At 36.4% G+C, this 27725-nt stretch overlaps 2 protein-coding genes across 2 annotated transcripts; both read right to left on the bottom strand.

The window, feature by feature from the left end:
* Nucleotides 1-265: 265 nt before the first annotated feature.
* Nucleotides 266-3951, bottom strand: LOC111908510 (putative F-box/FBD/LRR-repeat protein At4g13965). Its single transcript, XM_023904331.3, has 5 exons — nt 3104-3951; nt 1776-2698; nt 1612-1632; nt 1080-1265; nt 266-931 (listed from the first exon to the last, which is right to left on the bottom strand). Exons 1-5 carry the CDS (start codon nt 3135-3137, stop codon nt 461-463), a joined length of 1635 nt encoding a protein of 544 aa, XP_023760099.3. The 5' UTR covers nt 3138-3951; the 3' UTR covers nt 266-460.
* A 19645-nt stretch (nt 3952-23596) lies between these two features.
* Nucleotides 23597-26643, bottom strand: LOC111908509 (putative F-box/FBD/LRR-repeat protein At4g13965). Its single transcript, XM_023904330.3, has 4 exons — nt 26429-26643; nt 25099-26021; nt 24393-24581; nt 23597-24243 (listed from the first exon to the last, which is right to left on the bottom strand). The coding sequence occupies exons 1-4, from the start codon at nt 26460-26462 to the stop codon at nt 23773-23775; spliced, it is 1617 nt and encodes a 538-aa protein (XP_023760098.1). The 5' UTR covers nt 26463-26643; the 3' UTR covers nt 23597-23772.
* Nucleotides 26644-27725: the final 1082 nt, after the last annotated feature.

Genomic DNA, 27725 nt, shown 5'->3' with positions numbered 1-27725 from the left:
GTAGGACTTAAAACCAAATAAATTCTTATTTAAATCAATACATGAGAATTGGGGCGTTACACACATATAGGTTTTAAAGGAGAGGGGTAGGGTATTTACTAATAATAAAAGATTAAATAAAATCAAATAAATTGTAAGAAATATATCAAAAGCCCAAATTAAACATTTCACATTTCATTTTGGTAAGTTACCAAAATCACAATGAAACCTTTTCATAATACAGTTTTTGCAAAACGAAAAAAAAAAAAATCCAATCCAAAGAAAATGACGAACCAAATACCATTTCTACATTTTGCTCTTATTTTTATTATTTTAAATACTTGATGTTTAAATTAAAATCTCAACTAACATCCATGAAAATAAGTGAGCATAATCACCCATGAATCTTGACTTGTAGCATAACAGTACAAAACCGAAATAAAAACTAATGCTAAAAATTAAGTGCATTGGTCTCTTGGGTTTACTTTATGGTGTTAATCCATCCCAAAATATTAACTGTGAGAATTGCGGCATCTTCGCACAAACTCAAAAAAATTGGAAGCATCACAGCCTTCTTTGATGCAGACAACTGAGTTATCAAGTTTTGAGTGTGCTGAAACAATCCACGCATTTCGTCCAACCATCCATGAATGGGGTGATTCATGGATTTCGTGCAATCACGCCTATTAATATACTTTTTCGTAATTTGTGCCATCATGAGAAAATTATCTAATTTTGCTTTAATTTTCTTATGCTTAAACACTCCCATAATTGCCCCAAGGTTCCATTGTAATGTCCACGCCCAATGCATCTCAACGTACGGTTTGCTATGTACATCCCTCTGAGCCTTGTAATCGTCGCTATTTCTATTTTGTTTAACCTCCTCTAGCAATATCCCCAAGTGTTTTACAAATACTTGTGCTGATGCCATATTCTCCATAACTGTAATCTCCTGCAACGTTTTCATGATCGTCATAAATTTCATGTTTTTGCAATGTAAGCGGTTCATGTTACAATCTTACATATTTTGGTATGGTTAAGCATGTGCATAAACTAGAAAAAAGGATAAACCAAATATTATATTGGCGCTGTGTAAATACCTCACATGAGACCATTGGGAAGATGGCACAATCATCCTCGTTTATTTCAGTACACGTAATTACTTTCTCTTGTGCCTGCACCTCCAAGTATACCTTTACTACCGGTTTTATTGTAAACTTCAGAATGTTTGTGTTAGCAAACGCACAAGCTTTATGTGGGACTAGTTTCATGGATGAAGATAGACTCTGCAGAAAATTACATATAGATTAATGTGATCTTAATAACTGTGTATGTGTGTGAGAATGAAATATAAGACAAATTCGAGAGTGTCAAATTTAAAAAATCAATGATTCTAATTGATTCTTGAATATTGAAAACCTTCCTAATTAAATTAAATGGATCTAGTTATGGATAAGTAATTGTGATTCTCATCAAAAACCATTGGTTATTTTGATCTATACTCCAGATTGGTTCTTACACACAATATTTGTGATTATCAAAATAAACTACCCATGTGTGTGCGTATACACACACACACACACACACATGTACACCATAAAACTATGGACAGTGCAAGAACTCTTGATATACCTTCCTTTGTGAAAAGAGACGCTGCAAAAGATAAAACAAAAGGAAATTAGATATAGATTAATGCAATCTTCATAACCATGTGTGTATATACAAGAGTATTTGCTATACTCCAGATTTAAAATCTTGGTAAGGTACAGAAGATAAACAATATCAATGACCAATACCTTGAGAATCCCCAAGTTAAGTATAAGAAACTTGACACTATTGAGCTGTTGAAGCAAATAAACTATTCTATGAGCATCTGCTTTGTGTGGATCGTACATAAAGAGGTCAACCTTCTCCAAAGAATGGAAGCCTGATGGTGTAGAAACCTGCCAAGGTTGAAAACCTTCTATGACCAAGGAGGTAAGCCCAGGTGCAGAAATCAGATGCTCCCCTTCGCACCTTATAATTGTGAGATTCTTGAGTTGAGGTGCAACCACATTCACAACCTCCTCTGATGCCATATCAGGGGGTGTAGATACAAGTGTAAGATCATAAAGTCGAGGATGAAAGATATTTAAAACTTTGGTTTCTTTCATTCTGCACCTGTTCAAGGAGAGGTTCTTCAAGTTGGTGCACTTAGAGAGAAGACCGATATCATCATAATCAGACAGTTCGACTTGGTGAAGATGCAAAGTCGTTAAAGCTGGGAGGTCCCACTTTGGTGTCGCAATCAAGGAATATGGGCATTCAACTATATTCCCTCCAGGAAAACGTGTAACACTCAGTTGTTGGAGACTGAGAGAGAATTTGCAGCTGAGAATTCTTGTGACAGATTCATCGTCCCTAACTGTTCTCCCAAGCACGAGATTGACTAAATAGTTTACTTGATTATCACGGTGTAAGAGAACATTAGAAATAAAATTGGAAAAGTGGCGCTCATTATTGAGATTCTCGAAATTCAAATAGGGCATTGAAGTCCAGATAAACCTCCATCTAGATGACAGTAGACTAGTGCTAATAGCTTCTTTGATGTTAATGAAAGAAAGGATTTTATGGATTAGTCTATCTGGCAAGCTGCTTAATCTATCACGTTCTACACCCACTGCGTCTTTTCTTGTAGATACGAAAAGATCATTAAGCATTCTTATTAGCTCCATAATCCCTGCAGTAGAATACAATGCAACAATAAGGACATACAAAACACACCAACAAAATTCTAAAATACTAAATTCGCATAATGAATTATATTTACAAAGATATGTGTGTTGCTTGACGAAAATTAACATTGAAAAATCACTATATTAACCAACAATTAGTCGGCTAATTTCATTCTAAACAATTAGGTATGTAACAAAGAAATTCCAAGTTTCCTCTGTTCCAACAATCAACAAAAACATAAATTCGGTTAATAAAGCAGCTATAAACTTGTTCAAACAAATTCACAATAAAAATTAGTACATTGGTTCTCAATACACTAATTAGATTTATTAAAAAAAATTTAATAATAATAATAATAATAATAATAATAATAATAATAATAATAAAAGTTAGAATTTTGTATACTCACCGCAAGAGAATGGGGAATTGGGAGATAGAATCATTTAGCGAAGACAATATTAGAAGACTAGATGTGATGTGGGTAAAAGAAGTAGAAAAACGAGAGCAACGAGGAAGGGGAAGCCAGCCTGTGTTGTGTCGTCTGTCGATGTCGATGGCCTTTACACCGAAAAGTAAACCAGTACGGCTGCGATGGAGGCGAAGTTTTGGAGTCAGCAGCGTAAACCAATCATGAGAGTTTATAAACCCTTCGCTTTCCCTTCGCTTTTGAAGTGGTTTTAGTTGAGATAATTACAAAATTTAATCAATTTTTTTAAGGGAAATTAAATTGTTTCCTATTTTTTAGTGGGTAAAAATAATTGCAGGTATAAAAAGTAAAAGGTAATTTAATTTTTTTTTTTAAGAATTTTTATTTAATAGTTAAAACTATTGATGTGACTATTTTATTTCCGGTTTGGTCATCTCATTTACGTTTTCAATTTCGACATCGGTAGCAAAATAAGCTTTCAGTTCCTCCTCTTTATTTGTGGTTTCGTCATTTCGACTTTTATTTCGTCATTTCGTCTTCTGTTTTGTCTTCCACTATAAAAAAAAATAAAAAAAACATTTTTTTAGTTGAAATCATAGATGACTCTACCTCATTTGCCGTCACCTCTGCACCCGTCTTCAGTTTCGTTCATGTTTTTTTGTTCATCATTCATTGGTTTTTTTTATAGTCGAATATAAAACCGAAGACAAGGTGATGAAACTGCAGATGAGAAGACGAAACTGAAGGCATGTTTTATCACCAATTAGGAAACTGAAAACAAGGTGATGAAACCGCAAATGAGGTAGCATCATCTACGGTTTCAGTCGCTATTTTTTTGAAAAAAAAAAAAAAAAAAAAAAAAAAAAAAAACACTTTTTTGCTACTAAATATAAAGTGATAAGAAAAAATAACTAAATTTGTAATTATCTCTTCTTAATTTTAGTTTTTACATTTTACATGCAACTCCTTTTTCTACTAAAACATCTCATTTTACTACATCTTTATTTAAACTTCTAAGTTTTTACTAAAATTTGTATTTGGAAATCATTATTATATTTTATTAATTAATTATATATTTGGAGATCATTATTATATTTTATTAGTTAATTTACTAGACTTAAAAAGTATATTGAAAGTTAAAACAGCTTATCCACTCAAATGCTCTAAAAATAAACAAAATGTAGAATATATGTTTAGATATACTTTTTAAATATCTAGAACTACAATATACTTTTCTATTAAATGTTAATTAACACTCAAATGCTCTAAAAACAGATAAGTTGTTTCAACTTTCAATATACTTAATCTTTTAAACTATACATGAAATGGCATCAATATTCCACTCAAATGCTCTAAAAATAGATAAGTTGTTTTAATTTTAAATATACTTAATCTTTTAAACTATACATGAAAGGGCATCAATACTCCTCTTTATTATTCTTTTCCAGGGTATATTATATAAAGGAAAACCAAACTAAATCTAAAAGTCAATATTTTCAAAACCCAAAAACCGAACTGTTTATGATCAGTAGGATCTGACTTTTGGTTTTGGTTCCTCATTGTTTTTTTTAACACACATTTGCACTGTATTGGTTTTAATATTTAGCTAACAACCCCTAAATCACTTTCACAATTTTGGCAATACATTTTTCTTTTAATTAATAATTAAAGGCCTCCTTTTTTTTCTTTTTTCCTCGTTCCTAAAATATGTATGGGTCGATAGCCATGATAACATAAAAATATGTTTAAGATCCATATGGACTACTTTGGCGTTTTAAAGTGAGTTGTAACTTCTAAATGAGCATCAGATCATTACCAAACATGAATATCATAAAAATTTTAAGTTCAATTTATTATAAGAAATGATGCTTAATAAATTTAAAATGTAGATCATGTCATAAACTTAACTTAAAACTTCTTAAAGCTCTTTAGCACATTTAAAGAGACAGAGTTAGAGGCGGAGATAATTATGAGTAGAGTATGAGAAGAGACGGAGTTAGAGACAGAGTATGAGTATGAGTATGAGCGGAGTGTAACGTTCCAAAAATTAAAACCAAAAATTTCATTTTAATAATAGTAAAACCATCATCCAAAACATGTTTGTAAAACCATAAAAAAAAAGAATCAGAGTATGTCAATAATCATCCAAGTACATCAAATCACAAAATGTGGAACACGTGTAAAAGCACCCCTCAATGTCAGAAATCCATCTCATGGCCGCAATTGGATCCTGAGTCCCATCAAATTCCGGTGGCTTTGTGTTACTGAACTCCAAAAAAATGAGTCATCTCCCTGTGACCTGGCAGCGGCAACAACAACAGTGGCTGCAGCAGCATCAGCCTCAATAACAGCAGCATAACGCTCATCAAATGTCTCGATCAGGATGGTCTTAATAGACCCAAACATCTCCGGTATCGCCTCTCGAATGGTTGTGGCCACCTCCTCATGAATCATTCTGCGGATCCCCTCATCAATAGCCCCACTGCTCTCAGGGTTTTGGCGTGTACTCACCATGACGTCTCTGAAACACAGCACAAAAAAAAAACCATCAGAGACCCGCTCGAGCATACTCACACTCTTTTCCCATCCCTACATGCTCCTTGGTACCCTAAGGATTCGTACTTGGGCCGCACACATATATGGTGTTTTCGGTAGTACGGGCTCAATACTACCTTCCACACCAACTTGTAGTCACCCTAAGTCCTCTTCCTAGGTTCCCAAATCACAAGAACTTTACTTCTCACAATAACATACTACTCTCTCGGTAGACCCCTCATATGCTCATCTAGGCACCTCTCCTAGATTATCTCTCAACTCAACTGATTCCTGCTAGATACTCCTACTCATCATATAGTCAAGCAGACAACAGATAGCAGAGTCTCCTAAGCTAAGACATCACAAATCAGGTACCTCTATCCCTATAACATAAATTACCTAGGCTATCCTCTAGCATGCATCCCTAACATCTCATAATTATCTCAAATAAGTAAGGTATTATTGGAAATCACCGTTCGGGCTTTGGTTGATTGTACAGACTGCTCCAACTCGTTTTTCTCTTTAACTCTTTCTCATTTTAGAAAAATAATTTCTTTTTGAAAATCTTTCTCAATTCCTCAGTTTGAGTCCAAACACACTCGAAGGTACATCCAAATCCCTCAAACCAAGGCTCTGATACCAACTTGTAACACCGAAAATTTTCAAAACAAATTTCTCATTTTCAAACATAATATTCTCAACATCACATTCTAAAACCACAATTTCTCAAAATGTCAAAACACAATTTTCATAAAGTTTGATAATTTCCCAGATCCTCAAAACATAAACTCCATCCCGTGTGTACAATCAAGCCGACGCCTTCTCATGATCCTGAGAAGTACCTAAAACACATAACACATAACACGGTAAGCATGAATCTTAGTGAGTTCCCCAAAATACCACACACAGCTCATAAGCCTCTCATGTCTATACTCAAATAAGACCCTCCGGTCAATGTGTCTTAGTGGAAACCTCCAGTCCCACAACTCGGGTGGACCCTTCGGTCCTAACTCAATAATCTCGGAATAATACTCCACATAATCACAGACAAAAAGCAGGATATCTCAATACTCAATATAGAACATAAGACTCTCCAGTCACACAAATAGTACCACTCTAGGCATGTATAGTGAGAAGACTCACCTCGCAAGAAATCGGATAACCTCGAACTCAAATCACCGGTCTAGCCTCCGCCTAACACATATGATAATTATCTCTAATTAATAAAGGCTCTCCAAAAAGCTAGAATAGACCCTTCTTCAAACTCACAGAAGGATAAAAGACCATTTTACCCTCCCATGGCCTTATTGGTCCACACATTGACCAAACCCTAAAAGTCAACAAAAGTCAACGACAACGCGTATGCTGCGTGTACAAGATCTCTACGCGGGGCGTAATACTCCCTTGCCATACATGAATCGGGGTTTCTCAACGCTACGTTGCGCGTACTAGGATTTATGATCAGCGTACACCCCTGTTTTGCTCTTCTCACTCATTTGGTCTTAATCCGTTAAGACCTTAGCTCGAACCTCAGATCTAGACTCCCTAAGGGCTCTTAGTCCATAAAGTCTGTGACTTTAAGCCTTTGCATGGCTGAAGAAGTCACAAACACCCAAAATTTCACTCTCTATCCTCAAGAGTACTTATATCTCATGCATGGTTTGGTCCAAACGTCCAAGTCTCGATTTTTATGACTTTACATCACTAAAGACACTCAAAGAAGCTGATAATACACTCTGGAGCTCCATATCTCATAAAGCATCCAACTAAGGAACGAAACCCTAAAATGGACTCAATGATGCACAAAACATAAAGGAGTGAGAAAGCTTTGAACTTTATACCTCTAACCGAACCTCCAACCACATATGAGCTTAGATCCAAATCCTAGACTCCTATTCCTTCCTCTTCAATGCTCCTTCTTCACTCCAAAGAACCACAAAATCACTCAATAGCTCACAAATGGGCACACAAGCATAAGGGACGAATATCTAGGGTTTAAGAGGGTTGATGTCTGGGAATGGTGGCCATAAATGAGGCCATCATGTCCCTTAAATAAGGGCATACCCTAATTTAGGGTTTTTACTCTGGGCCTAGTACGCCCAGGGTACTAGGTAACTTCCGCGTCCAAAGCATGCACATGAGTACGCTGAGTGTACACACACGTACGCACCGCGTACTCATTTATAACCATTTCTCAATAAAGGGCCAAACTTGACATATACCAAAAGAATAAGGGTCAGTGAGTTACTACATGATCTTGGGATGTTACACCTTCGGTCTCTTTCAACTGGTACTTGATCTTTTTCACCCCTTCTAGTCTCTTTCAACTAGTACTAGATCTATTTCACCCCCGTTGGTCTCTTTTAACCGGTAGTGGGTCTATTTCACCCCTACAGCTAAACATATAATCATATCAGTAAGAGTCACAAAGACAACATGCACATACAGTCATATCAGTAGGTGTCACAAAACAAACATAGTGTAGTTGGTCGACATTGGTGTCTTCGACCCATGAGTATAGTGAGGAGACTCACCTGAACTATTCAATAGAAGCCCAACAGCTACCTCAGCAACAAAACATTCAACCCAACCTTCCAAAAGCCAAACCAAAACTAATCCTTAGACAAAATGCTCAATTCTAGTCAAGTTTGACCAAGAGTCAAACTGGTCAAAAAGTCAACGGTCAAAGTCAAAGTTAAAATTACCAATCAGTAGCCCTCCACGTCGTGGCCTTCCTTGGCCCTGTCGTGGGCAAAAAATGCCAAAATAATTGTTAATCCCCATTCGCCACGTTGTGGCAGCCTAAGGCCACACCGTAAGGACCGGTCTGGACAGCTCAAACAAGCTTAATCCATTGTCTTTTGATTCCAAGAGCTCCAAAGCTCAGATATGATCCTTTCCAAAGTCTTAATGTATAAAGTTTTTAAATTTATCCATTAGGAAGGTCCAAGTCACCAAAATCTAGACTTTAAATCTCAAAGGGACCCAAAATGAATCTTTCTCAACTTAATCCATTAAGCCCAAATCTCCAACTTCCAGATCTGAATGAACAAAATGTCTATATGGATAAAGTTTCCAACTTTATCCATAATAATGCCACAATCTTCCAAGATCTAAACTTTAATACACCAAAATGACCTAAAGGGCCAAGATAACTAGCATGGCTAAAGGGGAAGGAAAAAGATCACAACTTTCCTAGTCCATGAGGTCCAAGAAGCATTCTAAACACATAAAGAGATATTGGAGTCCACTCAACTCCAAGATCACCCAAAAAATGGACCAAAAGTGCCAAAAAAAAACCCAAATGACAAGATCTAATAAACTAGATAGCAAGACAAGAACTTTATACTTACAATGGTCCAAAAATGTATGTCTTCTAAAATTCACAAGTTCTGCTTCAAGGGCTATATTGTCTTTTCAGTAATACAGTTCTAAATTGATTGTTGTGTGTCTAAAAAGGGCGCCAGTACTAAAATGAGTGTTTCAGGTCTAAAAAGGGTACCAGGTCTAAAATGATTGTTTCACATCTAAAAAGGGCAGCAAGTCTAAAATGGGTGTTTTCAGGTCTAAAAAGGGCTTGTTCCTAAAATGCAAATATTCCATTCTTGAAGGACCAGATTAACCAAATGGCTAAAACCTTTTTGCTTTTAACCTCAATTAAACATTGGATTTTTAAGAGATAGAAAGTGTTTTGAAGACTTCTTCTTCTTCCCCCTTTTAGGATTGACATTTTCTAGGGTTTTAACCCTTTATCACCAAATCATTATAGCTCTTTATAACCTTTTTGATCAAGTTCTGTAAATCCTTCAATATTTTAGTGGATTGGTTCTCTGCTTTATCCGCCCATGGTTTTTTCTCGATTTGGATTTTCCATGTAAATCTTTGGGCGTATTTGATTTGCTTTTTAATTGGTATTTTTCATTACATGTGCTTGATTGTGGTTTGATATTTTAGTCCTATGCTATTTGAACTAATATGGTTCTCGTGATTTAGATTTCTAGGTTGTTTGATGCATTAGGGATTTTAGGTTTTAGTGCATCATACCCTCTTTGTTTACTAGAATATCTGTTAAGGTTACAATGCCTTTGAGAAAAAGAGAAGATGAAAATAAGAAAGTTAATCCTCTATTTAAAGAGAGGATTATCAGTGAGAAATGCACTATGGCAAATACTTAGGCACCAAGGTTATCTTGTAAAGAAACTCTTCCCTGCTAAATAAATAATAAAATCTTCTTTATTAAGCAAAGAATATAACATCGTCATTAAGAACTTTTGGAGGCATGTTTCTCAACATCACACCTTCTTTTTATTAGTATTTTATAAGTATGCCTTAGATATTTTTGTTACAGTAACCTATAATATATTATTATACAATAAAGATCCCATTCTCCTAGAAGAAGAAAATAGATTTCAATGTAAACCCCCTTTTGTTTTCCATACAATTGATTCGGTAATCTAAGGTAGACTTTTTTGGGGATGATTTATGAGAAAGGAAAGGGCATGTGACGGTAAGAGATAGCATAAGGTAAATTGCTTTTTGGAGATTTTTCGAGGGTGAGAAGTGGTAAATAAAAATGATGTAGAATAGACAAAGATGAGAAGAGGAGAAAGGCACATATAGGTTTTAAGGGAGAGGGGTGTGGTATGTACTAATAATAAAAGATTAAATAAAATCAAATATATTGTAAGAAGTATATCAAAAGCCCAAATTAATCATTTCACATTTCATTTTGGTAAGTTACCAAAATCACAATGAAACCTTTTCATAATACATTTTTTGCAAAACGGAAAAAAGGGATCCAATCCAAAGAAAATGACGAACCAAATGCCATTTAAACAATTTGCTCTTATTTTTATTATTTTAAATACTTGATGTTTAAATTAAATTTTCAAATAACATCCACGAAAAATAAGTGGACACAATCACCCATGAATCTTAACTTTTAGCATAACAATATAAAACCGACATAAAAATTAATACTGAAAAATAAATGCATTGGTCTCTTGAGTTTACTTTAAGGTGTTAATCCATCCCAAAATATTAACCGTGAGAACTGTGGCATCTTTGCACAAATTCAAAAAAAGTGGTAGCGTCATTGCCTTCTTCGATGCAGACAACTGAGTAATCAAGTCTTTAGTGTGTTGAAACAATCCACGCATTTCGTGCAACCATCCAAGAATGGGGTGTTTCATGGATTTCGTGCACTCACGCCTTTTAATATACTTTTTCGTAATTTGTGACATCATGAGATAATTATCTAATTTTGCTTTCATTTTCTTATGCTTAAACACTCCCATAATTGCCCCAAGGTTCCATTGTAATTTCCACGCCCAATGCATCTCAACATATGGTTTGCTATGTACATCCCTCTGAGCCTGGTAATCCTCGCTATTTCTATTTTGTTTAACCTCCTCTAGCAATATCCCCAAGTGTTTTACAAATTCCATATTCTCCATAACTATAATCTCCTGCAACGTTTTCATGATCGTCATAAATTTCATGTTTTTGCAATGTAAGCGTTTCATGTTACAATCTTACATATTTTGGTATGGTTAAGCATGTGCATAAACTAGAAAAAAGGATAAACCAAATATTATATTGGCTCTGTGTAAATACCTCAAATGAGACCATTGGGAAGATGACACAATCATCATCGTTGTTTATTTCAGTACGTGTAGTTACTTTCTCTTGTGCCTGCACCTCCAAGTATACCTTTACTACAAGTTTTATTGTAAACTTCAGAATCTTTGTGTTAGCAAACGCACAAGCTTTATGTGGGACTAGTTTCATGGACGAAGATAGACTCTGCAGAAAAGTACATATAGATCAATGTGATCTTAATAACCATGTATGTGTGTGAGAATGAAATGTAAGAAAAATTCAAGAGTGTCAAATTGAAAAAATAAATGATTCTAATTGATTCTTGAGTATTGAAAACCTTCCGAAATTAAATGGATTTAGTTATAGATAAGTAATTGTGATTCTCCTCAAAACCATTGATTCTTTTAATCTATGCTCTAGATTGAATCTTATACTCAAACAATATTTATGATTATCAAAATAAACTACCCATGTGTGTGTGTATACACACACAACATAAAACTATGGGGGGTGCAAGAACTCTTGATATACCTTCCTTTGTGAAAAGAGACGCTACAAAAGATAAAACAAAAGGAAATTAGATATAGATTAATGCAGGTTTCATAACCATGTGTGTGTATACAAGAGTATTTGCCATACTACAGATTAAAAATCCTAGTAAGATGCAGAAGATAAACAATATCAATGACCAATACCTTGAGAATCCCCAAGTTAAGTGTAAGAAACTTGACACTATTGAGTTGTTGAAGCAAACAAACTATTCTATGAGCTTCTTCTTTGTGTGGATCGTACATAAAGAGGTCAACCTTCTCCAAAGAATGGAAACTTGATGGTGTAGAAACCTGCCAAGGCTGGAAACCTTCTATGACCAAGGACGTAAGCCTAGGTGCAGAAATCAGATGTTTCCCTTCGCACCATTTAATAGTGAGATTCTTGAGTTGAGGTGCAACCACCTTCACAACCTCCTCTGATGCCATATCAGGGGGTGTAGATACAAGTGTAAGATCAGAAAGTTGAGGATGAAAAATACTTAAAACTTTGGTTTCCGTCATTCTACACCGGTTCAAGGAGAGGTTCTTCAAGTTGGTGCACTTAGAGAAAAGACCGATATCATCATAATCAGACAGTTCGACTTGGTGAAGATCCAAAGTCGTTAAAACCGGGAGGTCCCACTTTGGTGTCGCAATAAAGGAATATGGGCATTCAACTATATTCCCTCCAGGCAAACGTGTAACACTCAGTTGTTGGAGATTGTGAGAGAATTTGATGTAGTAGAGATTTATCTTTCGTAGGTTTAGGTAGCAGCAATTGTGGTACTAAAAGATAAGACAATAGCATAAAGACAAGACTTAGAGTGTAGGATGTTATTTATGTATTTTCCTCCATCTTCCAATTTGTATGTAAGATTTTATTGTAAAACCATGATTAACCTGGGATTTTAAGTGTTTTAATTAGAGTAGAATGTGGCATACTGTAGATAAAACTCTAATAACTCCCATAAATTGGATGTTAGAAAATCTAGGTCGATACACTAGCAGTACTAGTGATTTTGCTATAGCTAATCAAATAGGCGATATGCATAGGATAATTAAACGTTGTCGTGTACATGAGGCCTGTAATTCTGGCGTCGACCCTGGCAATGATTCTAAAGATGATAATGATGATGGTACGCAACGCGACTCGAATGCCACATATACACCTCATAGATATGGCGACAACATGCCATATCTTAAGAAGCTTAGGGAAAAGTATATCATTTTAACAGTTAAATTTATGTTGTTTATTCATATTATAAATATACTTATTTGGTTATATTTCAATGTTGTAGGTTAGCATCAATACATCATTAGATCAAGCTTAATTTTGATCATTTTTTGGATGGAGCATAGCCCACATTTACTAACCTTCCCCTACAGTATTTCAACAGATTTTTCGTGCTTTTGAGGTAACATATCAATTAATAATTTCTATAACTTAAGTTGATTTGTTTTATGTTTGCATTTGTAGCTTTAGTTTCCATTTTTTTAATAGAAATACAATCCGTGGGATTCTCAAAATGAAGGCATGATCGAAACTTGATTTAAAGTGTGGTGCAGGATCGTTACTCAAATATAATGAAGGAATATCGACATGAATATGCAAATAAAGCTCGAGTGACCAGTCACAACATCCCCGACACAGATGATGACTTTGCAATCATGCATGATTTTGAGCCTAGTACGTTTAATGAGGACATATGGCAGGATATGTGTAAAGAAGCTAATTAATATATTATTGTTTTTTGTTATTTTTTGAATTTTATATATTATCTTACATATACTTTTTATAGTATTAGGACACGGATGCTTGGAGAAAGAAGTCGGCGTCTCGGAGGGCCAACCGTATGAGCGATGATAACACGATACGATTTCAAGACATACAGGGGGGGGGGTCAAGGGGTTGCAATTAGTATCGACTTGAATTCATAATTATGCTAATTAATATTCATAAAATTTAGTAATTGGTTTTACTTAATCCCATATTCCACTAATTATACTATATGTTTATGTAGCAAAATGAATTGAAGCATATCCCTACATTTTTAGAAGGTTTTCTTATTACCCACGTTACTGCAGAGACCAGAAAAAAATTCTAGAGTTGGTGTTTTCTATGCAATTTATCTTTTTTTTTTTTTGATATTATTGCGTCAACTTCAAATAGTACAATGATAACAGTCGTTTTGTTTTGATAAATTGTAAGAGAGACACACTAGTTCCATGGTTGAAAAGTATGGGGAGGACCTAACTCAACATCCGGAGGATGATTTAGACTTGTGGGTTGAAGAACAAGAAGGGTGAGGTAAATGCAAATGTATTTACACGGTAGGATGTTTAGATCTGCATTTTGTTGTCACTAGGATGGAGATTCGGGGTGATAGAAGAGTAGGATGGTTATTCATTTTTCATTATATAGAGAAAGTCTTTTGGTCATTCTATTGTAATCAGTCCAAACATTTTTGTACTTATTTGGTGGTTCGAGGCAATCGGGGGAAAGCTCATTGGGAATTGGTCAAGTGTATCTTGCGCCACTTGAAAGGAACATTTGATGTTTGTCTGGTGTATGGTGTCAATGCACGGCATATGAAGTTGGTTGGATTGATAGACTCGGACTATGAAAGTGATCTCATGATAAGTAGATTATTAGCGGCTGGACTCGTTCAGAGTCTTCTTTTAAAGGTGGAGAAGCATATTATGTTCTATGATAGGGTATGCATTTAAGAGTTTGGTGCCAAGGAGAATCCGGCAGACATAGTAACAAGTTCATTACCCAGAAAGAAGTTCAAGTCTTTCTTGGACTTGGTTGATGTTTGTAGGAGGTAATCCCCTTTGGGGATTAATGACACTAAAGGAGAGGAAGTTCATGTTTAAGATGGACTTTAGAGGATGATCAAGTCAAGGGGGAGATTGTTAAATGTGACTTGAGCATTTAGAGCATTCGTATGAAGCATTTGAGTTCAATGGAGAACTTGGAACTCAATGGAGCACTTAGGGTTCATGTAGTATGTGACAATGGAATGGAACATCTAAAAAAGGGATGGATCTCCTGAAAAAGGCATATATATATATATATATATATATATATATATAAATATATAAAGTGACAAAGTAACAGATCTTCTAAAAGTGGGTATGGAGCACCTAGAAGTGGAATAGAGAATCTCAGTGCATATATGTGCCATCTATGCTTGAAGCGTCATTCTAGAAATGTCATCCATAATGTGGAAGTGCCACTTGTTGTCTTGATATGTCATTCTTGAGGAAGAGGCGTTGCTTAAAATTCAAGGTGCGCCACTAATGAAACTTGATATGTCACGAAGTGACTTGACATACCACCAAGTGACATGATATGTCATCATGTAACACTTGATTATTATATATCTTTCAGTTTGGTAGTAATGTTTTAAAAGTTGCATTTTGGTCCTTGTTATGCTAGGCGTAACTTGGAGTATGCATGGCATACTCTCTTTAAGTCAGACATGTGGATTCTTTAGTATGTTGGGTGTACCTTACCATACGTTGGACGTACTCGCTTTGACAACAAACCCTAGTTTTAAGGGTTTGGCCCCTATTTAAGAAACATTATGGACCTTGAGGTTGCCCCTTCATCAACCTCCTTACCCTAAAAGTATTCCCAGGACACCGTAGCCTCCATTTGAGTGTTCTTGAGCCTTTGTTGTGATATTGTGGTGTTTTGGGTGCCTTGAAGAAGAAGAAGCTTGGTTGTGAAGCATTAGTTGAGTTGGATCTTGAAGATCTAGAATCTTCAACATCTTTGTAAGCCTCAGAAGGTATAAAGCTCTGAACTTTATGAATCTTTAGTATAGATCTTGTGTATAGGTAAAATCTTATGCTCTTTGGTCCTATAAGATTATTCTTGTGAGTAAATGCTACTCCATAGGTCTTGTGATGCTCTTTTAATGTTTCTGAGGTTCCATCATGATAAAGTTTTCGTATTGATGGTTAACGACCAACCATGCAAAAGTTTATGGTTTTTTAAGAAGAAAGAATGCTACATCTAGGATTTGGACGTCTTGGCGCCATGAAAAGTCTTAAAGCTTCCAACTTTATGGATTAAGACTTTATTTAAAAGTAGATCTGAGGTTTGGATGGTAAGGTATTAAGGTATTAGGTCATGAAAATGAGAAAGAGCCAATGACAAGTACACTGGGTGTACTTCTAAGTACATTGCACGTATTGGATTTGAGTCCCATTTTCTCCTCGTTGTTTGGACTTGTACATTAGGTGTAATCTAATGGTACACACGATATACTCACCAGCTAGGCTTTTAGGCCTTGAAATAGTTTTGGCCATTGTTAGGCCAACAGTCTTTTTGGGTTTAGAACATTGTTAGGACTTAGGTCTATATGAATTTGGGTCATATCTAGTCCTTGGGCTATTTTGAGTCTTGGGTCATGATTAGATAGGCCCATTAAGGGAAGGTTAAAATGGTATTTTACCCTAGGAGTGAGGGTTAAGGATTTAGAATCTCGGTTATGGTTTATGGCCTACTTGGTAATTAGGGTTTTATTATTTGTGATTTAGTGCAAAGATTTTCCGGTTCAGCAGCTCGAGTGTTATTTGTTTATCAACGGATCGATGTGAGTTCCTTTATTGTGGTCGTGGGTTGAAGGCACCAATGTCGGCCCACTAGATTATATGTGTAGGATGATAGTTGTCTTTATGACAATTATTATTATGCATGTATGTGCTTGTTGTCTTTGTGACTCTTGTTGATATGATTTTATACTTAGCTAGCAATAGGGGTGAAATAGACTCGATACTAATTGAAAGAGGCCAAAGGGGATGAAATAGACCCAATACCGGTTGAAAGAGACTTAAGGGGGTGAAATAGACCAGTACTAGTTGAAAGAGACCAAAGGGGGCGGAATAGACCCACATATATTTTGACTGTTATATATGTATGGTACAGGGTATTTTGGGGAAACTCACTAAGCTTTGTGCTTACAGTTCTATATTTGTGGTTTTAGGTACTTCCAGTTCGAAAAGGAAGGGTGCGGGATGATCGTATCGCATCCACCCATGTTTTCTACACTTTTATGATTTTGGGAATTGTACTCTGATGATTATTTTACTATGACATACATTTGGATGTTTTTACATGAATATTTTTTGGTTTGGGTTGAATTAAAAATGAAATTTTTACCTATGATTTTTGGGATGTTACAAGTTGGTATCAGAGCCTTGATTTGAGGGATTTGGACACACTTCCAGTTGAGTCTGAACTCAAACTGAGGAATTGATAATCTTTTTGAAAGAAAAAAGTTTTATAAGCAAACATTTATAAAGAAAAAGGGTTCGATGTGTGAAGTATTCCCAAAATACCCATACATGTTATTCTCTGAGTATATGTATATGTATATAGCATGCTAGATTAGGACTAAGGATCTACTCAAAATTGCACAGTAGGATGCTAGGTGAGATGCCTTTCTATGCCAGTTTTATGAATCCTTAGAATTTCATGATAGTATAGATTTTAGATGATTAGATAGAGTGACCAAGTTAGGTAGTGATCTAGGTTAGAACTCAAAGCTAGAATGATGATTACTTTGTGCTTTTAGGGACTCCATTAGTTTAGGTTAATAATTAAGAGAATATTTTAAATTACACGTTGTGTGGATTAAATAATTATTGAAGTTCAGGTTCAACTCTATTGCATAACACTGTTTAAGTCCAGCCGTTGTAGATTGGTACCTAGCAATCAAAAAATATCTGGTGCTGGTAACATGTTATTGTATTTGTGAGATAGTTAGAAGAAATTGGAGGGGAGTCTCTTTTACAGCTGATGGCAGAGAGTGGTGTGGAAAGGAACCCTAGAAAAGCCTAGGAAACGTCTTAGCGCGTAAGCTACCCTATAATGTAAGTAAAGTATCTGATAGTAGGGCAGTGGCTTGGAGGATCTGAGTCAGTCCTTAAGGAAGGCCTTGATGAATTTGAGAATATTTATAAGTGTGAACCTCTTCACATGTATACTAATTGTTTATGTATTATGTTTTAGCATTGAGGTGGCAAATGGCTGAGCAGGAGTTCAGGATCTGGATCAGGTTCGGGCTCGGGCTCGGGCACTGAACCAATTGATGAGGGTTTATGTGAGTTCATTGTGTCTGAGATTATGAGAGGCATACTTTATGCGACCCCGGGGATGTTCAGGTCGATCAAGGAGGGTATCATCGAGTTAACGGTGGATCATCTTTAGATCTTTAGAGCCGATCTAGTTATTGGTCAGTACAGAGCCCGCACTCTCCCCTTTAAGGATTTCAAGGGATGTGGGGTGCCAGAATTCGGTAGAGTGAAGTGCCCTACAGCCGCCAGATGATGGATGCCAGATATGGAGTGTGTTCAGCAGACTAGCTTTTGCCCGAGGGGTCTAATGTAAGGTTCGTTGCAGGCTGTCTGAGGGAGCGAGCCCGGGATTTGTGAGAGGAGGTTGGTTATGCTCTGGGAGCCCCAACCATTAAGGCCAAGACCTAGTCGGATTTTGTGACCCAGTTCCGAGTGGAGTTTACACCGTCTGTTGAGGTGCTATAGTTGGCGAAGGAGTTCCTGGATATGCGACAGGTGACTGAGGCTGTGGCGGAGATCACTACCAAGTTTCGAGAGACAGCTCTATTGATACCCCAATATATTACCGATGAGGAGATGAGGAAGATTTGGTACCATAACATGTTGAGATCATATATCGCGGAGTTTGTCAGCTTTTCAGCCTGTCCGACATAGGATGACATGATATCTACGGCCTAGGAACGGGAAATTGATTTGGAGCACATCAGGAAGAGGAAGGCAGACCAGGTATAGATAACTGGGGATTTAACGAAGAAACCTAAGGGTTTTGATTCTAGATCGAGGGGCCAGCGAGGTTGAGGCCTCTATGACAAGTGTGGCAAGAAGCATGAAGGAGTTTGCAGGATGGGTGGTTCGGGCTGTTATAAGTATGGCAAGATGGGGCACTTCGGCAGGGATTACATTGCTACCACCACCACCAATGTTTCAGGTATGGTTAACTTTCATTGCAATCAGATGGGCCATAATAAGGCTGATTGCCCGATTTTAGCTGGAGGAGTGGTTTCAACACCTGCTCCGGTGACATTGAGGATCACTAATGGCCGGGAGGGCAAGGAGACGGCCCCTGTAGTGAAGAGTAGGGATTTTCAGCTGACATCCAAGGAGGCGCGTGTGGCACCTAATGTGGTTATGTGTATGTATCTTCTTCTTATCTCTTTATCTAAGTTGCTTATCATGCTTATATGTCTGTTCTTTTGTTTTGGGTCGTTCCTTGTGAACGGTTTTCCTACGTTGGTATGTTTGATTCGGGGGCTACCCGATCCTTTGTATCTCTTGCACTTAGCATGAGGTTTGACTGTGTTCTGAGGGAGATAGATTATCCGTTAGAGGGGGATATTGCCAAAGACTGTCTTGTGCGAGTGTTGAGGGTTCACCAGGGATGTACTCTAGAGTTATTTAGTAAGCGGTAGCTATTTGATTTTCTTCGTATTCTCAACTTAATCCATTCAGTCCAAGTCTCTAACTTCCAGATCTGAATAAACAAGATGTCTAGACGGATAAAGTTTCCAAATTTATCCACAATATTGCCACAATCTTTCATGATCTAAACTTTAATACACCAAAATGACCAAAAGGGCCAAGATAACTAGCATGGCTAAAAGGGAAGGTAAAAGATCACAACTTTCCTAGTCCATGAGGTCCAAGAATCATTCTAAACACATAAAGAGATATTGAGTGCCACTCATGTAACGCCGTAAATTTTCATATAAATTTTTCATTGTTAAATCACAAAAATTCTCATGATACATTACACAAAAATCCCTAATTATCAAATTAACAAAACACAAATCCATAATTGTTTGATTAATGATCCAGGATCCTCCAAACATAACTCTTCATCTCGTGTGTACAATCGAGCCGTCACCTTCCCATGATCCTGAGAGGTACCTAAAACACATAACACATAACATGGTAAGCACGAAGCTTAGTGAGTTCCCCAATATACCACATACAACACTTTAGCCACTCGAGGCTATAACTCTATAAGACCCTCTGGTCTATGTCTCTCAGTGGGACCCTCCGGTCCCATGGCTCATTGGACCCTCTCGTCCGGTCTCAATGATGACCCTCCAGTCTCACAGCTCGTTGGACCCTCCGGTCTCATAGCTCGTTGGACCCTCCGGTCCGGTCCGGTCTCAGTATCATATAATATAGCATATATACCACATAAACAAATGCATAACTCAAGTAAGCACATAAGACCAATATATACACAAATTACAATAACAGCATAAGTTACAAAGACAGTATGCACGATACAACATTATAAACAAGTAAGACCCTCTGGTCAATAATATATTAAGACCCTCCGGTCAATAGTGTAAATAAGACCCTCCGGTCAATATCATGAATAAGACCCACCGGTCACAAACAAGTCACCACACAGGTAAGTATAGTGAGAAGACTCACCTCGGGTGGCGAACAGATCCTATAAATGCTGCTGCTGTACTCCGACTTCTAACATTAAGACAAACCCACAATTAACCCCATTAGGATTTAAGACCAACCTTCACATATTAGGTCTAAATATGGTCCACCAATTCGGTCCATAAATAACTCAAGCCCATTGGGCCCACCAAGGCCTAATACCAATTAGGTCCACAAAAGTACACTAATGGCCCAACTATGGCCCAATTTTCCAAATTGGTCCCAAACCCTCATATGGGCCTTACCCTAAAGCCCATCTAAATATTCTAGTCCACATGATTGCTCTTGGATGGCCCATCAATAGCCCAAACACCAAGGCCCAATAGAAAGGCCCAACATAAATAGGGTTTTCACAAAAAAAGGACGATTAGGGTTAAGTGTTTCTTACTTAACCCATTAAGTCCATTATTTAACTAAGCCATTATACAACGGAATAGTATTGAGTCACAACTTCAGTCCATTGTCCAAACATAGGTCCCAATAGGTCCAAACCCACAAACCCCCAAAATTAGGGTTTTCTAATCCCTAATTAGGGTTTTTAGCCCAATCACCATCCAACTAGCCCATATCAAGAATTTTGGGCCGATTAGGGTTCACTATTCCAAGCACCACCCATTACCACCTCAGGTAGTCATGGTCAATCGCGGCTCATGGCGGCGGCCACCATTTCCAATGGTGGTGGCTTGAAATCTTGACACAAAAACCACATATATCACTTTACACATCATGCACACACATAGCCACCCTCCATATTGGCTGGTGGCGGCAGAAGACGGTGGCAGGGGGCGACAGCCACCATGGTTGGCTGTCGTGGTTGTTACTTGCGATTTTCGGCAGCTCATAGACACCCACACTCGACTGGATGCATTCCTTCGCCACTATAAGCTAAGTAAATACCAAATACACGCAGTGAAACACACACACACACTGCCCACAACCTTAAGGTGGCTGATGGCAGTCAAAGGCTCAATGACATGGAAAACGTCAAGAGCTACGACAACGACAGGACTCGAGAAATGACGAGAAAAGCGAAGGGATTCCTTACCGGCAGAAATAGATTTAGTGACGACCACAAACACACCAATCTTCGTGGTCACTTGCGATGGCAGTGTACACGGTTGGCTCCGAGCTTCTAGCTTCTCACTACGCCTCTTACAGCAATGCATGCTGTGGCAGTGCTCAACGTCGAGGCGGCAGGTGGCCCTGCCTGATCAGAACAGTGGACGAAGGGGGGGGGGGGGAGCGGCGGCTGAGCATCACATATGGCGGCTGGAAGATAGGGTTAGGGTTTGGGGAGTAATAAGGTTACATGTTTGATCCACCGCCCATTCTCACGAGATTGCCATATTGGCATTTTTAATCCCTCCTCCCTTTATTCTTTTGAAATAATATTTGAAATTTACCATATAGCCCCCGTCACTCCAAAGTTCTTTCACTCTGAGTCCCAACCTTACCTAACAGCCCCTATCTTCAGAAATCCTTTCATCATAGGTCCCGAATTTACCAATCAGCCCCTTAAGCCTTCAAATCTTTTCAAATTAAATCCATAGCTTACACATTTATCCCCCAAAATCCAAAATTAAATCAATTAGCTCCTTAATACCAACACTCCACTAAATATTATTTACTTTAGGATTATTATTCATATTAACCCTTATCTATTTATTTATTTAATATACGGGATGTCACAACTCAACTCCAAGATCACCCATAAAATGGACCAAAAGTGCCAAAAAAATAAACCCAAATGACAAGATCTAATAAACTAGATAGCAAGACTGGAACTTTATACTCACAATGGTCCAGAAATGTATGCCTTCTAAAATTGACAAGTTCTACTTCAAGGGCTATATTGTCTTTTCATCAATCCAGTTCTAAATTGATTGTTTTGGATCTAAAAAGGGTGCCAGTTCTAAATTGAGTGTTTCAGGTCTAAAAAGGGCAACAGGTCTAAAATGGTTGTTTCACATCTAAAAAGGGCACCATGTCTAAAATGGGTGTTTTCAGGTCTAAAAAGGGCTTGCTCTTGAAATACAAATATTCCATTCTTGAAGGACCAAATTAGCCAAATTGCTAAACCCTTTTTGCTTTTAACCTCAAACGATGGATTTTTAATAGAGAGAAAGTGTTTTGAAGATTTCTTCTTCCCCCTTTTAGGATTGACATTTTCTAATGTTTCAACCGTTTATCACCAAATCATTATAGCTCATTATAATTTCTTAAATCAAGCTCTGTAAACATTTCAATATTTTAGTGGATTGGTTATTGGCTTTATCTACCCATGATTTTTTCCCGATTTAGGTTTTCCACGTAAATCTCTATGCCTCTTTGATTTGCTTTTTGATTGGTATTTTTCATTGCATGTGATTGATTGTGGTTTGATATTTTAGTCCTATTTTGTTTGAACTAATATGGTTCTCATGATTTCAATTTTTAGGTTGTTTGATGCATTAGGGCTTTTCGTTTTAGTGCATCTTACCCTCTTGGTTTAGTACAATATCTGTTAAGGTTACATTGCATTTGAGAAAAAGAGATGATGAAAATAAGAAAGCTAATCCTTTATTTAAAAAAGAGGATTGTTAGTGAGATATGCACTATGGCAAATACTTAGGCACCAAGGTTATCTTGTAAAGAAACTCTTCCTTGCTAAGTAAATAATAAAATCTTCTTTATTAAGCAGAGAAGATAACATTGTTATTAAAGACTTTTGGAGGCATGTTTCTCAACATCACACCTTCTTTTTATTAGTTTTTTTATAAGTATGTCTTACATATTTTTGTTACAGTAGCTTATAATATATTATTATACAATAAGGAGCCCATTCTCCTAGAAGAAGAAAATAGATTTCAGTGTAAACCCCCTTCTGTTTTCCATACAATTGGTTCGGTAACCTAAGGTAGACTTTTTTGGGGATGAGTATGAGAAAGGAAAGGGTATGTGACGGTAAGAGATGGCATAAGGTAGATTGTTTTTGGAGATTTTCGGAGGGTGAGAAGTAATAAATAAAGATTAGACAAAGATGAGAAGAGGAGAAGGCACATATAAGTTTTAAGGGAGAGGGGTGGGGTATTTACTAATAATAAAAGATTAAATAAAATCAAATAAAATGTAGAAGTATATCAAAAGCCCAAATTAATCATTTCACTTTTCATTTTGGTAAGTTACCAAAATCACAATGAAACCTTTTCATAATACATTTTTTGCGAAACTCATAATGAAACCTTTTCATAATACATTTTTTGCAAAACGAAAAAAATGATCCAATCCTGAGGAAATGATGAACCAAATGCCATTTCTACAGTTTGCTTTTATTTTTATTATTTTAAATACTTGATGTTTAAATTAAATTTTCAAATAACATCCAAAAATAAGTGGACACAATCACCCATGAATCTTGACTTTTAGCATAACAGTATAAAACCGACATAAAAGTTAATACTAAAAAATAAGTGCATTGGTCTCTTGAGTTTACTTTATGGTGTTAATCCATCCCAAAATATTAACCGTGAGAATTGTCGCATCTTCGCACAAATTCAAAAAAAGTGGTAGCATCACTGCCTTCTTTGATGCAGACAACTGAGTTATCAAGTCTTCAGTGTGCTGAAACAATGCACGCATTTCATGCAACCATCCAAGAATGGGGTGATTCATGGATTTCGTGCACTCACGCCTTTTAATATACTTTTTCGTAATTTGTGCCATCATGAGATAATTATCTAATTTTGCTTTCATTTTCTTATGCTTAAACACTCCCATAATTGCCCCAAGGTTCCATTGTAATGTCCACGCCCAATGCATCTCAACGTATGGTTTGCTATGTTCATCCCTCTGAGCCTGGTAATCCTCGCTATTTCTATTTTGTTTACACTCCTCTAGCAATATCCCCAAGTGTTTTACAAATACTTGTGCTGATGCCATATTCTCCATAACTGTAATCTCCTGCAAACGTTTTCATGATCATCATAAATTTCATGTTTTTGCAATGTAACCTGTTCATGTTACAATGTTGCATATTTTGGTATGTTTATGCATGTGCATAAACTAGAAAAAAGGATAAACCAAATATTATATTGGCACTGTGTAAATACCTCAAATGAGACCATTGGGAAGATGGAACAATCATCATTGTCGTTTATTTCAGTACGTGTAGTTACTTTCTCTTGTGCCTGCACCTCCAAGTATACCTTTACTACCGGTTTTATTGTAAACTTCAGAATCTTTGTGTTAGCAAACACACAAGCTTTATGTGGGACTAGTTTCATGGATGAAGATAGACTCTGCAGAAAATTACATATAGATCATTGTGATCTTAATAATCATGTATGTGTGTGAGAATGACAAGAAAAATTCAAGAGTGTCAAATTGAAAAAATCAATGATTCTAATTGATTCTTGAGTATTGAAAACCTTCCGAAATTAAATGGATTTAGTTATGGATAAGTAATTGTGATTCTCATCAAAACCATTGATTCTTTTGATCTATGCTCCAGTTTGGTTCTTACACTCACACAATATTTGTGATTATCAAAATAAACTACCCATGTATGTGTGTGTGTGTGTGTGTGTGTGTATATATATATATATATATATACACACACACAACATAAAACTATGGAGGGGTGCAAGAACTCTTGATATACCTTCCTTTGTGAAAAGAGACGCAGCAAAAGATAAAATTAGATATAGATTAATGCAATTTTTCATAACCATGTGTGTGTATACAAAAGTATTTGCCAAACTCCAGATTAAAAATCTTGGTAAGATATAGAAGATAAACAATATCAATGACCAATACCTTGAGAATCCCCAAATTAAGTGTAAGAAACTTGACACTATTGAGCTGTTGAAGCAAATAAACTATTGTATGAGCATCTGCTTTGTGTGGATCGTACATAAAGAGGTCAACCTTCTCCAAAGCATGGAAGCCTGATGGTGTAGAAACCTGCCAAGGTTGAAAACCTTCTATGACCAAGGAGGTAAGCCCAGGTGCAGAAATCAGATGCTCCCCTTCGCACCTTATAATTGTGAGATTCTTGAGTTGAGGTGCAACCACATTCACAACCTCCTCTGATGCCATATCAGGGGGTGTAGATACAAGTGTAAGATCAGAAAGTTGAGGATGACAGATATTTAAAACTTTTGTTTCCTTCATTCTGCACCAGTTCAAGGAGAGGTTCTTCAAGTTGGTGCACTTAGAGAAAAGACCGATATCATCATAATCAGACAGTTCGACTTGGTGAAGATGCAAAGTCGTTAAAGCTGGGAGGTCCCACTTTGGTGTCGCAATCAAGGAATATGGGCATTCAACTATATTCCCTCCAGGAAAACGTGTAACACTCAGTTGTTGGAGACTGAGAGAGAATTTGCAGCTGAGAATTCTTGTGACAGATTCATCGTCCCTAACTGTTCTCCCAAGCACGAGATTGACTAAATAGTTTACTTGATTATCACGGTGTAAGAGAACATTAGAAATAAAATTGGAAAAGTGGCGCTCATTATTGAGATTCTCGAAATTCAAATAGGGCATTGAAGTCCAGATAAACCTCCATCTAGATGACAGTAGACTAGTACTAATAGCTTCTTTGATGTTAATGAAAGAAAGGATTTTATGGATTAGTCTATCTGGCAAGCTGCTTAATCTATCACGTTCTACATCCACTGTATCTTTTCTTGTAGATATGAAAAGATCATTAAGCGTTCTTATTAGCTCCATAATCCCTGCAGTGGAATACAATGCAACATTAAGGACATAAAAAACAAACCAACCAAATTCTAAAATACTAACATAACGTTGGTACTTCTCCACTGTAACACAAAAATTCTCACAATGCATTACATCTACAAGATATGTGTGTTGCTGTTAATTAGTCAAAACCAGGAGGAAAATTAACATTGAAAAAATCACTATATTAACCAACAATTTAGTCGGCTGATTTCGTTCTATACAATTACGTATCTTACCAAGAAATCCCAAGTTTCCTCTGTTCCAGCAATCAACAAAATCACAAATTAGGTTAATAATGCAGCTATAAACTTGTTCAAACAAATTCACAGTCACAATTAGTATATTGGGTTCACAATACACTAATTAGATTAAAAAAAAAGTTAGAATTTAGTATACTCACCGCAAGAGAATGGGGGATTAGGAGATAGAATCATTTAGCGAAGACAAGATCAGAAGACTAGATGTGATGTGGGTAAAAGAAGTAGAAAAACGAGAGCAACGAGGAAGGGGAAGCCAGTCTGTGTTGTGTCGTCTGTCGATCTCGATGGCCTTTACACCGAAAAGTAAACCAGTACGGCTGCGATGGAGGCGAAGTTTTGGAGTCAGCAGCGTAAACCAATCATGAGTGTTTATATTATAAGCCCTTCGCTTTTGAAGTGGTTTTAGTTGAGATAATTACAAAACTTAGTCAATTTTTTTTAAAGAATTTTTATTTAATAGTTAAAACTATTGACCAGGCTATTTTATTTTCGATTTTGTCTTCTCATTTTCTCTTTTTCATTTTCAGTTTCGTCATAGGTGGCAAAATACGCGTTCGGTTTGTTTCATCTTCCACTATAATAAAAAAAGAGAAAATGACAAAAATAGTCATTTATACTAATTACATTACAAAAATAGCAAAAAAAATCGAAGTTACAAAAATAACCTACAATTTCGTAGATGGAAATGTCCCATTCGCAGGTGCTTTTAATTTTTTTTTTTTAATTTTTTTTCTCTATATATAGGGGTAAAATCGCAGATGGAATAGGTCCATTTGCGATTTACTCTTATTCTATCTGCGAATTTGTGGGTTTTTTTTTTGTTTTTTTGTTTTTTTTTTTGTTTTTTTTTTGTTTTTTTTAGTTTGACTATGAAATGAATTGGTTTGACTATGAAATCATGTTGCTATATAAAAAGTTTTGTAGAAAATTATCATTTTGGTTGTTATTTGTTTAGGAACTTTCTCTAAAATTTGTTAAAAAATGATTTAATATTTGGTTTGTCTTGTAACCGGTGGGAGATGACAAGTTAATGGAACTAATCTGGAATACATATGTCCACAGGGAGGTATTTCTGAACTTGCTTTGATATTTTCTGAGTATATTAGTTATACTGATTTTGTATCTTTGGTAAGAAGCAAAATTGGTTTGTTAGACAAATATAGAATTAGTCTTCGTTTCCACCATCCTGAATTAAATTATTATATAGCTATAGTTGAAGACATGGATGTTAGAATGTTGATAAACGCAATCAAATGTAGTGGAGGAAGGGCTGTGAAAGTGTTTGTGGTGGTTTATGAAGTTGAGGAGGTTAACGGGGGTGGTGAAATTGGAAACCAGCTTGTTGGTAATTTATGCAGTTATAAAGGGAGCAACGATCCGATAGGTACTTTCAATACTCCTAGTGTACCTCAGTTTCACAGTGTTGTTGAAAATGTT

Source organism: Lactuca sativa, chromosome 3, assembly GCF_002870075.4.
Source record: "Lactuca sativa cultivar Salinas chromosome 3, Lsat_Salinas_v11, whole genome shotgun sequence".
Taxonomy (NCBI): domain Eukaryota; kingdom Viridiplantae; phylum Streptophyta; class Magnoliopsida; order Asterales; family Asteraceae; genus Lactuca; species Lactuca sativa.
Note: the sequence above shows the minus strand (reverse complement) of the source record. Positions and strands in the feature narration are given on the sequence as shown.

Excerpts from the sequence above, each read along its gene's own strand:
- LOC111908510 (XM_023904331.3), bottom strand. The coding sequence starts at position 3,137 with ATGATTCTATCTCCCAATTCCCCATTCTCTTGCG. Across the intron at positions 1,633-1,775 it reads TTAACTTGGGGATTCTCAAG|CGTCTCTTTTCACAAAGGAA; the intron begins GTATTGGTCATT and ends TATCTTTTGCAG. Across the intron at positions 932-1,079 it reads TCCCAATGGTCTCATGTGAG|GAGATTACAGTTATGGAGAA; the intron begins GTATTTACACAG and ends AAAACGTTGCAG.
- LOC111908509 (XM_023904330.3), bottom strand. The coding sequence starts at position 26,462 with ATGATTCTATCTCCTAATCCCCCATTCTCTTGCG. Across the intron at positions 24,582-25,098 it reads TTAATTTGGGGATTCTCAAG|AGTCTATCTTCATCCATGAA; the intron begins GTATTGGTCATT and ends AATTTTCTGCAG. Across the intron at positions 24,244-24,392 it reads TCCCAATGGTCTCATTTGAG|GAGATTACAGTTATGGAGAA; the intron begins GTATTTACACAG and ends AAACGTTTGCAG.